Raw genomic sequence first — 16,350 nt, forward strand, 5'->3', positions numbered from 1 at the left:
GTTTTCCTTTGAGTGAAGGATGCATTCTTGTTAAGGCCATGGTAGAGGAGTTCAACAATCAATACCACCAACATCAACAAAGTTCAACAATCAATGTCACCACAATCAAGGTTCTTAAAGGGCTTCATGCTCTTGATCAAATGCCAATCTCATACCCTCATGCATGATAGAATGAAATGGAAACATTGCAAATACCCAAACCATGAAATCCTGAAAACCATTAAGTCTGCTGAATTTTGAGTGAAATCTAAAATTCTAGTTTTTCCATATCAAATCCAATGAGGTCGAAACCACTCTCAAACATCCTAAGTCATTTCATGGTAATGTTAAAAATTTAAAAGGATGAAAATGAAAATTAAAGGAAATGCCACTTTTTCTTTAAGAATTTAACATTACCATTAATTGCCAACATTGTTAGGGTTGAGATGTGTTAGGAAAATGGGAGGGTAGGCATGTTTTTGTTGGAGGGACTATTTTTGGAGGAAAACAACCCCAAATTCCCTTAAAACAACTTCAAAACTCACAAAAATGCACTATGTGGGGTTTATAGTTGCCCTGGCAATAAACTGGTCGGTTAGGACCGGTTTGTCCACTTTTTTGGCGAAATGGAGGGTCAAACTAGGTTTTTCTGCCAGTTTGACTAGTTATCAGTTCAGACCGGCCGATTTTTAAAACTCTAGCATTAGGATGCAGAAGGGGGAAGGCACAAATCCCTTCTTCACCAGGATTCAGGAGGTCCGAGACCAACTTGCAGTTGTTGGGGCAACGCCTCAACCGTTAGAGCTATTACAATTGACACTAAACAATGTCTCAGAGGATTGACAAGTCTTCGTTGAAAGTATATTGGGCAGATACACGCTACTAGGATGGGAATGTGTTGTGACTTGCAGCAGGAGGAGTTGAGGCGAGCTCTCTTAAAGAGTTCCATCAATATCAGTTGTAGCAATGGATCGAAGGGGGTGAAGGAGGAGGAAAATGTGGCCCTCACATCAAAGGGTCCCAGTCAGGGGCAGGGGAAGCAGAGAAAGAAGAAAAAGGGCTTGACAAAGGTCAAGTGCTTCAGGTGTGGTGAACTTGGTCACTGCAACACACAATGTCCTCTCATGAAGAAGGACAACTCGGAGAAGCAATACTAGTAGGCAACATCCACGGAAATAGACAAGCTTTCCTCTAGGATAGAAGAAGAATTAGCTATGTTCGCAGATAAATCTCTAGGAGTGAGGTGGGGAGATTTGGTGCTATAGTCCCAGAGAGCTATAAAGATGGGTAGGGTCCATAAAGGCATCCACCTCATGGATCATTCCCTGGATATGGGGGCCCACAATATTTAATAATAGGATGGAACAGTGGAATTTGATGTAGTTAGTACCAAAGTGACAACTGTAGACTAGTAGCAGGTAGATGTTGAGGAGCACAATGCAGTGTTGACAACAAAGCATGTTGCTTAGTGGCAGAGTTAGCAACAACGCAAATTCTTCAGTGATAGTGCAGATGCTAATAGCAGTTAGAGACTCATGAGACATATGCATCTTAATGAACACATTTGATTTGGTATTTGGATGCTTCTGCAGTAGTTGCAGTTGCGACAACAACATATGAGAGGGAGTTGCAATGCAGATGCAGTGTTGGCAACCGTATAGTGGTGTCAACATCAACACCATTGCAACATCAAAGTTGCACAATAATAGGTGGGGAGCAGTAGACAAACATCAACAACATGACTGGAGGAGGTATAGAGACAGGGTGTTGTGGCAGGATGTGCAGCTCTAGAGAAAACACACTCCTTGCTAAGAGGGAGTATTAGTTTCTATAGCATCGTATGTGTTATAGCCACGAAATTTGGTGGAGAGGCTAGAATACACGAGATTTCCAAAACCCAAAAATCATTTCTAGAGATTCCGCTTAGAGATGGCTTAATTAGATTATTAACCAATTTTTAAATATTTACTAAGTCTAAACCTAGGGAATATGGTTAATTAATCAAAATTAATTAAGTCAAGGTGTGAATCATTTAGAAACTCACACAGATCGACTCGAAGATGATCTTAGCCATTGATTAAGATTTAATCATGGTCGTTGGGGCTCCAATTGTGGATTATAAGGGGAAGTCGATGGGAACTTGGTGGTATGGGTGCAGGTGTAATAGATAATAGTTCAAATCCAGAAACGGTTTCTGCGAGTTCAGGTGGTACTTGTTCTTGGATTTCCTTTGGAGTATCAATCATCTACCTCCAAACTTTCCTATTCTGCTAAAATTAGCAGAACTACTTAATTTTAGCCACAATATGACAACCTTTCAATTGCCATGGAATCAAAAGGAATTCAAACTTTTGGTTAACTCCTTATCGCATCCACTTTTTCCACAAATATTATCGCGTTAACTCTCTGCCGTTGATCTTACCTTTCAATCCGACGGTTGTTGGTTCACCCGATCAACAAAACTAATTGGCGATCCTCCACTGTTGATCAAGGCACATTTGATCCAACAGTTAACATCGATATTGGACGGGAATCTTGCGCAATGTTTATCCACCCGATAAAGTGGTTTTCTCTCTCCACCGAATGCTACGTGTCGGTCGATCAATGGGATCGCTTGGAATTTCTAAAGAAAACTTACCGCTTTTTCTCCACCCGATAACTAGCTACACTGATAAAACCGCTTTTCTTCCTTGACTAACACGCGACTTTATTGGCGCGCGGTGAATGTTAGATATATTGGATCTGTAGATCGGATGGTTCTAGATTCCTTTGTGTTAACATGATTTTGTCAGGGTTTCTGTTCTCTGTTCTGTCAAACTTAACACTTCCGCTACATTTTAACTTGTCTCAAACCTTATTCTCTGATGTTTTTAGAACATAACCAAAGTCTCTCAAGGCACGAAAACGCAAGTTTTATCATATAATATAGACTTTACACACTCTAATTCAAAAGCCAAACTGCAAATCAACAAAACTTAGAGATATTTCGGAGGGATGCAACACCTTTGGGATTGACCAATTATACACAAAAATACACAGAGATGCAATTTCTGGAACTTAATCTTATATGGCCAAATCAAGCCAAATCAGTGAAACTCTCTTTACAATCCTTCAGAACTTACATAAATACCATTTCATTCTAACAATCAGATCCTTAATCAATGGATCGAATTTGTCTAATCTTAGACAATACACAATTTGGTTGATATTCTCCTCGAGAATCTCAACTGAATCTAAATAGCTTGAATTAATTATAAAATATCTCAATCCCTAAATCCTATCTAGGAAACTTGTAAATTGACAGCTAAAGGATCCCACTCCTTTGCTTGTAAACATTTTTTGTATTTTTGGAATAAATTCAAAGCCTTTTGTATTCAAGCCTCATGCTCCTGTAAAATACTCCTGAGGACAAAATTTTTCATGTGCTCCTGTCCATGAGTTCTTCTACAGAACTGTGCAACTTCTGTAGCATGGCATCTGTCATCCAAGTAGCTTCAGCAATTGGTTGATTCTTCGATTTGACCAAATACTGAAAATACTCGTCCTCTTGTTTTCTTCAACAATTCCTTGTCCAAAATCCTCTCAGGCTTCAATTCTTTTGCTATAGGTAATTGTTTTACCCAATCAATCTCTTGTTCTTCTTGATCCTCTACTGTGTCATCTGCATTTCCACTTTCATACCTATACAAATCAACAACATTGAAAATTGGAGATATTCCAATATCAGGGGGTAATTCAATTTCGTATGCATTTGCAGAAAATTTCCTCAAGACTCTGCATGGTCCAATTTTCTTAAACTTTAGCTTGTTATACTCCCTTTTTGGAAATCTTTCCTTCCTTAGGTGTGCCAAAACCAAATCTCCAACTTCAAAATTAACTTCTCTCTTCTTCAAATCTGTTCTGCTCTTGTATTTTATGTTGCTGTCTTGTAATTGTTGTTTTACCTATTCATGTATTGCTTGAGCTTCTGTAGCAAAATCTTCTCCTTTAGCACTTCTCATTTCAACTTTTGCCAAGTCTCTCAGTTCAGTCACTCCCCTTGGGTGCAGTCCATACACTATACGGAATGGACTCTTCCTTGTACTCGTATTAGGAGAATCATTATGAGCATATTCAGCCTATGCCAATACTTGATCCCACTATTTTGGATGTTCATCTGCAAGACTTCTCAAAATATTACCCAAGCTTCTGTTTACAACTTTAGTCTGTCCATCAGTATGAGGATGATAAGAAAAACTGAAACTCAATTTAGTTATGAGATTCTTCCACAATGTCCTCCAGAAATGTCCAACAAATCTGGTGTCTCGGTCTGAAACAATGCTCTTAGGTAACCCATGTAATCTTACAATCTCCTTAAAAAATAGATTAGCAATATGAGTAGCATCACTGGTTTTATAACATGGAATAAAATGTGCCATTTTTGAAAATCTGTCATCTACTACATAAACTGAATCATGTCCCCTTTGATTTTTTGGTAAACCCAAAACAAAGTCCATACTTACCATATCCCAAGGCCTATTTGGAATAGGTAATGGAACATACAAACCTATGTTTTGGCTCTTTCCTTTTGCATACTGATAGACTTTACAACTTTTTACATACTTTTCTACTTCAGTTCTCATCTTTGGCCAAAAATAAAACCAGTTCAACTGTTCATAAGTCTTGTCTGCACCAAAATGTCCTTCCAGTCCACCACTATGTTTTTCCTTAATCAAAATTGCTCTCATACAACAATTTGGTATGCACAACTGATTTCTTTTAAACAACAATCCTTTTTGCAGGAAATAATCTAGCCATTTGCTTCTGTCTAACAAAACAAGATTTCTACAAGCTTCAAATGCCTCTTTAAAATCTAGATCCTTCCCATATAACTCTTTAAGGAAATCAAAGCCCAACACTTGAATTTGACTTTTTTGAACTAAAATGCTTTTTCTACTTAAGGCATCTGCTACTTTGTTTGATTGACCAGTTATATGTTCTAACACAAAATTAAAACTTTGAAGGTATGCTACCCATTTTGCATGCTTCTGGTTAAGCTTTGGTTGTTGCATAATGTACTGTAATGTATGGTTATCTGAATACAATATGAACTCCTTGGACATCAAGTAATGTCTCCATATTTTTAAAGATTGCACCACTGCATAAAACTCCTTGTCATAAGAAGAATATTTCTTCTTTGACTCATTCAGCTTTTCGCTAAAGTAAGCTACAGGCCTGTCCTCCTGACTCAAAATAGTTCCAATGGCTTCTCCACTGGCATCACACTTCACTTGAAAGGGTTTATTAAAATCAGGTAAAATCAAAATAGGCTTCTCAGTAATCTTTCTCTTCAACAACTGGAAGTTCTTTTCCGCTTCAGCAATCCATTTAAATGGTTGTCTGTCCTCCTTTATTGTGTCAATAATTGAGCATTAATCTTACCAAAATTCCTTATGAATTTCTTGTAAAAACTAGCAAGACCGTGAAAACTTCTTACCTCAAAGACACTTCTTGGTGAAGGCCACTCTATGATTGCTTTTATCTTCTCCAGATCCATCTTTAATCTCTCACCAGAAATAACAAAGCCCAAATATACCAACTCCTCCTTCATGAATGAACATTTCTTTAAATTTATTAGTAACTTTTCTTGTTGTAGTCTTTGTAAGACATAATTCAGATATCTCATATGCTCCTCCTTAGATGTGCTAGAAAATAATATATCATCCAGATGTACTATTACAAATTTGCTAATAAATTCCTTCGGAACTTCATTCATAAGTCTCATAAATGTACTAGGGGCATTCGACAATCCAAAAGGCATTACCATCCATTCATAAAATCCTTCATTGGTTTTAAAAGCAATTTTCTATTCATCTCCCTCTCTAATTCTGATTTGATGATAACCACTTTTTAAATCTAACTTTGTAAAATATTTAGCTCCACTCAAACAATCCATCAAATCTTTGATTCTAGGTAAAGGAAATCTGTACTTGATTGTTTTCTTATTGATTGCTCTTGAATCAATGCACATTCTCCAGCCTCCATCTTTCTTTGGGTTCAACACTGTTGGCACTGCACAAGGGCTCAAACTCTCTCTAATCAGTCCCTTGTCTAACAGTTCCTAAACATGTTTCTTGATCTCTTAATTCTTTGTGGGAGTCATCCTGTAAGTTACTTTATTAGGTAGGTTTACTCCTGGAATCAAATCTATGTGATGACTGATTTTTCTAATGGGTGGTAACTCATCACTCTAAAGAGTCAGGCAAATCATCTACAATAATATCACAATAACTATCCAGCATCTCTTAAATTTCAATTGGTAAATTAGAAACTTTTGTGGAAGTAATTATTACCTTGGGTTTGCAAACCAATGCAAAACTTACCTCATCTTCTCCCATCTGCTGCAAGTACTCCTTTCTACTCAGCAAAAGGGTCTTTGGATCAGGTTTCTTTGATGTACCCTCTTCTTCTATTGGCAGCAATGTATGATTGACACCATCTTTGCTAAATTTGTATGTGTTCTTCTTTCCATCATGCATAGCTCCTCTATCATATTGCCAAGGTCTACCCAACAATATGTGACAGACATCCATAGGCATCACATCGCACATAATTTTGTCTCTGTATTTACCCAACTGTAACTCCCTTTCACATTGCTCATTCACTACCAACTGATATCCCTTTTGAAGCCATGACACCTTGTAAGGTGTTGGATGTTTCTTTGTTTCCAATTTCAACTTCTCCACCACTTCTGTGGAGACCAAATTATTTGTACTACCACTGTCTATTATCATCTGACAACACTTCCCTTGAACCTTACACACAGTCCTGAACAAGATTTTTCTCTATGCTGGTTCAACAATTTCCTTAGCTGGTTTTAACAAAATTTTGTTGGCTACCAAAGATTCTCCTTTCTCTGGTACATTCTCTTCGTCTATTACCTTTGTTGCTTCCTCTTCAGTTTTTGCAACAATTGCTTTCCTTTGATTCATTCTTATATTTTCTGGGCACTCATAAGCTCTGTGTCCCAACTTGTTACATCTGTAACACCTAATTTCTCTTCTTCTACCTTTGCCTCCTCTTCCTCTGGAAAAACTCCCTCTGCCACTTGCATCACCTCCTGTGGGTGCATGCTGACTTGAGCTACTGCTAGCTCCATCTCTAGGTGTTGTAGATCTTCCTCTACCACCTTGACTTCCCCTTCCTCGGAAAGTACCCCTATTTTTGGTAGACTGCTTCCTCATGAGTTTTTCTTCAGCCTTCAATACCATCTGATAAGCCTCTTCTACTATTTTAGGAGACAATACACTTATCTCATCTTGGATCTCCATTCTGAGACCATTCACATATCTTGCAACCTTCTCATCTGTATCTTGGATTTGTCCTGCTCTTATACTCACTTTGTAGAATTCCTCTGTGTATTCATTTACTGTCATAGATCTCTGTCTAAGATTCTGCATCTGTCTAAATAATGTTTGATCACTTGGCAAAACCTTACTTTTCAGTTTTGCCACTATCTTGTTCCAATTCTTAGTTGGTTGTTTGCCAAGTCTTCTTCTTTTTGCCTGCACTCCATCCCACCAAAGCGCTGCATGTCCCTTCAGTTTTGTGACAACAAACTTCACCTTCTTTCCTTCTTCTATTTCTTCATAATCGAAGAATTTCTCCATGTCATTTATCTAGTCTATCAATTCCTCAGGGCTTAAGCTTCCTGTGTAGATTGAAACTTCATGTCTAGGCTTGGATGTGGATCTCAATACGGACTTAAAGAATTTCATTTCAGGTGTTACATCCGCAAGTTCTTCTTCTGCAGCTTCAGCGTCAAGTTCATTGACATCTCCAACATTTGCGTCACTTCCCATTTCCATTGCTTCCAATCTAACTTGCATCTGTTGCATAGCTTCCAACACGTTTGCAACGGGTTTCCCTCTTCTTCGACCACCACCTCTTCCTCCAACTTTGCAAGCCATGTTGGATTTCTTTTTCTGATCCTTGAGATCCTGTTCAGTGTTAGTAGGCGGCTCTGATACCATTAATGGTGGTATGGGTGCAGGTGTAATAGATAATCGTTCAAATCCAGAAACGATTTTTGTGAGTTCAGGTGGTACTTCTTCTTGGATTTCCTTTGGAGTATCATTCATCTACCTACAAACTTGGTTATTCTGCTAAAATTAGCAGAACTGCTAAATTTTAGCCGCAATATGACAACCTTTCAATTGCCACGGAATCAAAAGGAATTCAAACTTTTGGTTAATTCCTTATCGTGCCCGGTTTTTCCACAAATATTATTGCACTAACTCTCTGCTGTTGATCTTACCTTTCAATCGGACGATTGTTGGTTCACCCGATTAACAAAACTAATCGACGATCCTCCACCGTTGATCAAGGCACATTTGATCCAACGGTTAATAGTAATATCGGACGAGAATCTTGCGCAATGATTACCCACCCGATAAAGTGGTTTTCTCTCTCCACCAAGTGCTACATGTCGGTCGATTAATGGGATCACTTAGAATTTCTAAAGACAGCTTACCACTTTTTCTCCACCCGATAACTAGCTACACTGATAAAACCGCTTTTCTTCCTTGACTAAGGCACGAGCTTATTGCCACGCGATGACCGTTTGATCTATTGGATCTATAGATCGGACAGTTCTAGACTCCTTTGGGTTAACACGATTTTGTCAGGGTTTCTGTTCTCTGTTCTGTCAAACTTAACACTTCCGCTACATTTTAACTTGTCTCAAATCTTATTCTCCGATGTTTTTAGAACATAACCAAATTATCTCAAGGCATGGAAACACAAGATTTATCATATAATATAGACTTTACACACTCTAATTCAAAAGCCAAACTACAAATCAATAGAACTCAGAGATATTTCGGAGGGATGCAACGCCTCCGAGATTGACCAATTATACACAAAAATACACAGAGATACCATTTTTGTAACTTAATATTATATGGCCAAATCAAGCCAAATCAGTCAAAATCCCTTTACAATCATTCAGAACTTACATAAATACCATTTCATTCTAACAATCAAATCCTTAATCAATGGATCGAATCTCTCTAATCTTAGACAATACCTAATTTGGTTGATATTCTCCTCGAGAATCTCTTTTTTTTGGTAGGTAAGCACCCATGGGGATTTGAACCAGTGACCTATTATCGCAAGGAGTGCCTTAACAGTGCACCCATTCACCATCAATCCAAAGCCTCGTGGGCCTCCTCGAGAATCTCAACTGAATCTAAATAGCTTGAATTAATTATAAAATCACTCAATCCCTAAATCCTATCTAGGAAACTTGTAAATTGATAGCTAAAGGATCCCACTCCTTTGCTTGTAAACTTTTTTCGTATTCTTGGAATAAATTCAAAGCCTTTTGTCTTCAAGCCTCATGCTCCAGCATCAACACTTGGAGAAGGCACACCAAAATTTTGATTTCCTTGGCAGATCAATTTTTAGAGAGCAGTAGCAATTGCCAGAGAGCCAAAAATTGAAGCAGAGAGTGACGGGCAGGGACAGTGAGGCTGTAGGAAGTTTTCCATATCCGACAAGTACATTTGGAGAGAGGCCAAGATTTCTCCATGAGGCTGCACAGAGGCGGCGTGGAGCCTCATAAAGGCAGTTCAATTTGCTGAGGAGGGCAGACGTTTTTAGTTCTAGAGGCCGGTAAGGAGTCCTAGAGTGCGAGAGAGATGTTTTCCCAACCAGCAGTAGGCAGGATGACTAGATTAGCAATCAGTTCTGGTAGCAGTTGCAGCAGGCAACATCAGGTTGACACAAAGCCTGCACGACCCAGTTGGACGACTTGCTTTTCAGAAGTAGTTTAGTGCCGAAATTTGCCTGGAGTGAGGGTAGTTTCCCTCTAGTATTTTTCTCTGCAGGATAGCCAAATTTCGGCATCCAGAGTATGTATTCAGGATTTCTCACTGCTGTATAATAATAAAAACCCTCAGCTGCTGCACTGGTTTTCCCAAGTTGGGTTTTCTCGAGGACATTTGTCCAAAAAATTAACAATGTCATTTTTATTGTGTGTGTGCTAGTATTTTCTCAGTTTCTAGCGCTATTATTTCTGCAGTATTTTATTTGTGAAGGTTGTAATGTGATTTATTTGATATTTGCTGTCGTAGATAAATTGTTAAAATAATTAACAATTAAAAAATAAATTCCAGTTACTGCAGTAGGATTTCAGTTTTGAAATTTTCACACCTAAGAAGTTGTAGGTGCCTCATGTTTGAAGACTTGGAATCTACTTGGTTGGAGTATCCATCTTCAACATTCTTACAATGCTACATTCCCACCAAGCACCAAGTTTTACTCCATTTTCCTGAAGATTCCTCCAATATCTCTCTCTTTTCTTATTTTCATTCTATAAAATTCTCATGAAATTCCGGGTTCTATTTTATGAATTATTTTTGTCAAATCTAGCATATTGAAGGCTAAATTAGCTGCTGTCCCAACAACAGAAAAACTGAGGTAAGAGAGATTGATTTACCTTGGTTTTTATTAGTGGTTTTAGAGTAGAAATTTACCTCTTTTCCTTAAAATTTTTATTTAGAATTTTCTCGTATTTTTCTACTAACAATTGTGGATTTTCCAAAAGCATTGTTGGGCATCTTTCACTATTTTTGTTTGCTGATATATTGCATGTCCATGAAAGTACAAGGTGAGGTGCTGCTTGAGTTTCATGAAATTGGGCCATTCAAAGGAATCAATAACACTCCACTTCATAAAAAGGGGATTATTATAACCATTATAACTTTGAAAACCACCATTTTCCCTTTATTCACAAGGGATACCCATAACAATCATTGTAATCTTGAAGGAGCTAGGAGAGTCTCCTAGCCATCCCATTTCCCCCTACCCAGCGGGGGCCTCTTGTGTCTTTGTCTCATTTTCATGACATACTTTTATTTGGCTTAAAATTAACCTTGCACTGCAAAACAATTAGATTAGTTTAATTTCATTTAAGTAGATTAAATTCCTTTATGTTTTAGATTAGATTTAATTTTTGCAGAAGTAACGCATCATTTCCCCTTCAAGTCCTGTTATGCTCTTGATCATTGCAAGTGAAGCTTGATCCTTGTGCATGATAAGAGAGGACTTGTGTGGTTAGATTAGTTTAACTAGGGAAAACCTCTTTGACTATTTGTCATAAGTTTGGGGGAAAAGAAACCCTTGACTTGTGAAATTAGGAGAGTGAGCTAAGCCTCCTCTTGTTGGATCTCCTTGCAATTGTCGACTTGTGAAATCAAGTGAGTACTCATTGAAGCTAAGCTTCCTCTTGTTTGGAACTCCTTGCAACCTTCTCAATCACATTCGAAGGATAAAGGTGAATGAGGAGACACACATTAGATTAGTTTCATTTTCTTGCAATCACATGGGTCATATATCCACCTCTCCATCTTGCACTCACTTAACTAACAAATCCAAGTGAAATCTACTTAATAAAATTTATCAAGAGCACTTTCCAAACCATTGCTACAGCGTATAGCATTGGGGCTACAATTTCATTTGCCGGATTTATTTTCAAGCAATAAGCATATACTTTTGGCACTGGTCTATCTTGTTCTTTTTCTGTCATTTGATTATCTGCTTGTCTATCTGTTATATTGTATGCTGATGGTTAATGCACTTTTGTGTAATTAATTAACTCCTAGATTAATTTCTTGTTTCCTATAGCTTAATCAGCCTTAGTTGTTTTAGAGACTAACCTGCTTGGCTTTGCTAGGTGTTAGCCTAGACGGAGGAGTGGAGATTGTGTGAGCGCAACTTGATTCGAGACTTGCCCCCATTGCCACACTTATTGGATGAATGATTTCTTCCATGTAATCCGAAGGTGTGGAATAGGTGGCAACAAGAGCTATTCATTAATATTGCGAACATTGGCATCGGGATAAAATCGGCAAGGGTCCAGAAAACCAAAAAATCGTAAAAATCGGGAAAATATCGGTAAAAATCAGCAAACATCGACAAAATTAAGATACCATAAAAATATATGTAAAAATCAGCAAACGTTGGCTAGGCCAAAAAATCGTGATTTCGAGATAAAATCGGAATGTTATCAAGATGTTTGCAACACTCGTGATCTTCTAGTAAACAAAGCAATGAAATGAACTTATCTCCTGATTCAAGTTCATTTGTGCAAATTCTGGAAATTCTCTCTTCGCTCTCAATCTGATGTTCTTCCTGAATTCCAACTTGATGTGAACACACCTAAACTGCTCTATAGGAGATTCAAACCATAGCTTTCCAAGTTTTCTTTTCACAGTTTTACTGCTCTATAGGAGATTTGAACCATAGCTTTCCAAGTTTTCTTTTCACAGTTTTGCATTCATTAATTTATTTTACTTCATTTTCTTTTGTTACCTGACATTTTTATCTTTAAATCAGCTTTACTAATTGCCAGTATACGAAGGTTAAAACTTAAAACTTAATTTTTTTGCCAAATGTGATCTGTTAGTCATTAAACCTCCAGTTACTTTTAGTCTTTTGATATTGCAGACATACTCTCAGTATGTTTTCGGGGGGTGATATTTTCCATGTAAAGAGAAATGGTTTTTTCTGGATTCTTTTTATAGTTGTACGCATAGTAACACATAATCTTACACTCCCATTTAGTCTTCATAAGGAAATAATCTAAGATATGTGCTATCTTAGCAAATGTGAGAACAAACATGTGAATGATAAGAAAAACATTCTACTTCAATTTCTGCTCTGCTAGAAAGAAATAAAACATGCATTCTATAAGTGTCAAGTCTTAGAACCTAAGTTGCAGGAAACACCTAACCCACCCAATTACCTGTACTGGGTACTCACCAAAATGGGTATGAAATGCCTTGTAAACACCTTGAACCATACCATACGATGTTTTGTGGTTATGGAAATGCCATACAGTATGGCTCAAGGTGTTTTGGTATGAAACCCTGTGTTTTGGTGCATTTTTAAATATTTTCCAGGCCCTCCCAACTGCCCAAGAGGGTTTTGTGACCCATATGAAATCTGAAAACATCTAACTACAAATTAACCAATCATTTTTTTTTTAAAGACTATTTTTTGCAACATACCTGTTTGGGGGTCTCACAGTTGCAAGAATTTCCATTTCTGAAACATGTACCTGTTTCCAAGTTTCGTGTAGGTTAGCTTGGGACCCAAAAACCTACAATATTTTTATCTTAAGGAAAATACATTCCTAGGGAGCTGATCAACAGGTTGGCAAATCAGTCTGTGGCAGGGTGCATGTTACAGAGAAAATTTTGTTTGCTTGTGTAACTGGGGCTTGTTTTCAAGTTGGCTTCTAGTACTATACAATTTCTGAAATTGCCTATAAAATAAGTTTTGGTAAGCGATTTTTATGAGAATAATAAAATACTCTGCCTAGTCTTCTTGCTAGTAAGTTTTGTCTTATGGCACAGATCTGTGGTGGAAGGGTCAGGCTTAATGTTCAAGATCTCTTTTTGTTTCAGGAAAAACTTTTTTCACTTCCTTGCTGAATTTCATTCTTTTTGTAAGTTATAATTTTGATTGTACCTGACTTTAAATGGATTTATCCAATTTGGATGCAGACAGAGACTGTCGATTTGTCAGAAGTGCGTGGAAGATACGACCGTATGTTGAAAATTTTTGCAAGAAGCAATAAAGACACATCTGCTAATGGTCTGATTGATACTGATGGTCTTCCTTATATTGGCCAGGTTGACTATTCATAAGTTGTTTCTCTATGTTAAATCATTACCAGGGAAGATCTTTTTACTGATCATTGCTGGGTCTGTCATGACCAGATTCTTCAATCAGGGGATCCTTATTGCAGTGTAATCAATACTGTAACCACTCAGAGCAAACTTCACAAACTGAAGGGTGCTGAGACTGCTGTTGTTGATTATGTAGCTGCGATTGGAACAAAGCCAAAGGATCCTTTACAAAAGGTAATTACTAATATTATGAATCTTAAGTTTTTAATTTAAACTGGCATAGTTTGGAATGCCTATTCTAATGCAATGATGCATATTATTATGTTTGCTTCGATGTTCAGCACTCAATTTGTCCATTATTTTGTATTATTCGGACATATTTTTCAGGAGGTCTATTGATTTGAATTGTTTTAATTACTGGATCATGAAACTCTATTTGAAATATATTCAAAGAAACTTTAATTTAGCCAAGGTAACTTGGAAGCATCTTGGAGTGTCTTGACAATTGGTACTTCAATGGTAATGACAGATTTTTGTGATGTCTCAATTGCTCCTCAATTATTGTTTTGTTTTCCTAATAAAGGGATTAGTTTGTTTTTAATATTGACATAATCTTTTGTGATATGTTTCTCAGTTGTGTTTAGTGAGACGGGTACTGGTAGACAGTTTTGCATATAAGGCTTTTGTCACCTTCTTTTATTGTCTTTAAAGTCCATAAATCGTAGCACTAGAACAAATAATATTGGTTTGTTTTTGTTGGTGCAATGGTGGTTTAGCTTGACTTTATTGTCATAATTGGTATTTATGAATCACCTAAAGTTGGCGGTTATAACTCACATTAGTGGTTAGTGTGTTGACATAGTGCCTAGTGGTTAGTGGATTGCAATATCCCCAATTTTGATTTTCAGCATTAGAGATGAGTTTTGGGAGAGGATGCAATTCCGACATTGGGACTTCGGAGAAAAAGGGAAAAATTGTGGCTCTAGTGGAATGTGGGGGCCACTCACCGACAAATAATAGGCACCCCTTGAAAGCAGCTCGATTTTCCTAAGTGGGGGTCGAAATTATTGATTGGGACCCACATGAGATTCAAGGGAGCAAGCATAAATAGGAGAAGAGAAGCAGCATTTGGGGCCTTTTGATGATTTCAAAATTCATTGTTGCTTTGGCTGTTTAGCTAAGCTACAAGTGCTGTTCAGCCTAAGAGCTTCCCAAGGAGTGAAGCTCATCCCTCTCTTCGGTGGACTTCGAGTGCCACCCTAGGAGGGCTTTCTTTGCCATTGGAGGCAGAGAGAAAGATCACCAATAGAGGAGTACGCAGCCTTGGCCAACAAGGACGTAGTTTGGGAGCAATAGGGACACAGTGGGAGAGACTGCGTGTTGGGTGGAGCAGTAGAGTCGGGGAATTTAGATGTGAAGGTTGCTGGAGGTGTTCTCATCGAGCCTCCACTTCAGAAAGGAGAAATCACAGCAGGAAGGCAAGCTAGATACTCAGGTCGAGTTGCTGGTAGTTGTAGCTGAGTTCCAGTAGCATGCAGACGAGATACAACAGTTGTAGCCAAGTTCCAGTAGTAGGGAGACGAGTTACAACAACTGTAGCCAAGTTATAGCAGCAGGGGGAGTAACAACAACACAGGGATTGCGCAGTCATAGCAAGTTGTAACAACTGTAGTCAAGTTCTAGTAGTATGGGGAGTAACAACAACGCAGGGATTGCATAGTCACAACGTGTTACAACAGTTCCAGTTATAGGCATCGATTTCCAGTATTTGAGGGCCAATCCCCAAGGTGTCGAAATTGGTGGATCAAAACCAGGGAAAACCCTTTCTGGGTTTTTCTAGGTTTTTGGCAAGGAGTACATTCCCAAATTTCAGAAATTTCTGGGTTGTTCTGAGGGGGTAAATCAGAGCTCGAAGTCTGCTAGTAGTGCAAATTTGGAGGGACATCGTAGATTCTTGGAGTGCTGCAATTCTACATCAGCTGGGCACTTCTGTGTTGATCACCTAAGGCTTGTAGCTTGCCTTGTGCAAGTCCAGCTGCACCTTAACCATCTTCTAATGTACGCCAGTATATTTATTAATGAAAATGAGCCAGTTGGGTGTTTGAGGAAAAATTTATGTTTGTGTGTTAATTTCTGAGTACATTTTGTTTGTGGAATTTATTACATGTCTTTGTTATTACTGCAAATTTTCCATTAGGAATATTACAGTGGTATCAGAGCCTGATCTTGGCCAACTGTTGTGGGGGGGAGGGGGGTGGGGCGGGGGCCTAGCAAGATCATGGAGGAGTTGATGAGGCAAAGCCAACAATTGATGAGGTAGAACTAGAAGATTTTAGAGGGGATGCAATGATTGTTACATAACCAACACAAAAGGCAAGCACATATACGTGTATCCCATCAGTACAACACCCACACGTATGGTCAATTTGACCATCCTACCATGCCTCATTCCCTCGATGAATAAGAGAAGAGGAAGTATAATTAAGGGGTTGGACCATCATGTAGAGGTGGGAAGTTAGAGGATGAGACTCAGAGGCGATTTTGCTAGTGGAGACCTGGTTTTAGACATCAGGGGACTGATGAGGAGGTCGAACATGAGGCCGAGGCCACGCAGGGCTGTGAGGAACACGTAGATACACACAATGTAACACAGAAGCCACCCTTGTGGCAGTTTCCTTTGGTAGACCTGATTGAC

General features: G+C 38.3%; 1 protein-coding gene across 1 annotated transcript in view; it reads left to right on the forward strand.

Moving 5' to 3' along the window:
* NRPA2 (nuclear RNA polymerase A2) overlaps positions 1 to 16,350 on the forward strand; it is a 345,762-nt gene that overhangs the window by 249,200 nt on the left and 80,212 nt on the right. Inside the window, exons 23-24 of the mRNA XM_089405878.1 lie at positions 13,530 to 13,658; positions 13,746 to 13,889. Of these exons, the coding sequence (XP_089262004.1) occupies positions 13,530 to 13,658; positions 13,746 to 13,889 (273 nt within the window). The remainder of the gene's footprint in view (positions 1 to 13,529; positions 13,659 to 13,745; positions 13,890 to 16,350) is intronic.

This window comes from Pinus tabuliformis, chromosome 2_2 (genome assembly GCF_031772625.1).
Source record: "Pinus tabuliformis cultivar Carrire ecotype Pingquan chromosome 2_2, CPIR1, whole genome shotgun sequence".
NCBI classification, from domain to species: Eukaryota; Viridiplantae; Streptophyta; class Pinopsida; order Pinales; family Pinaceae; genus Pinus; species Pinus tabuliformis.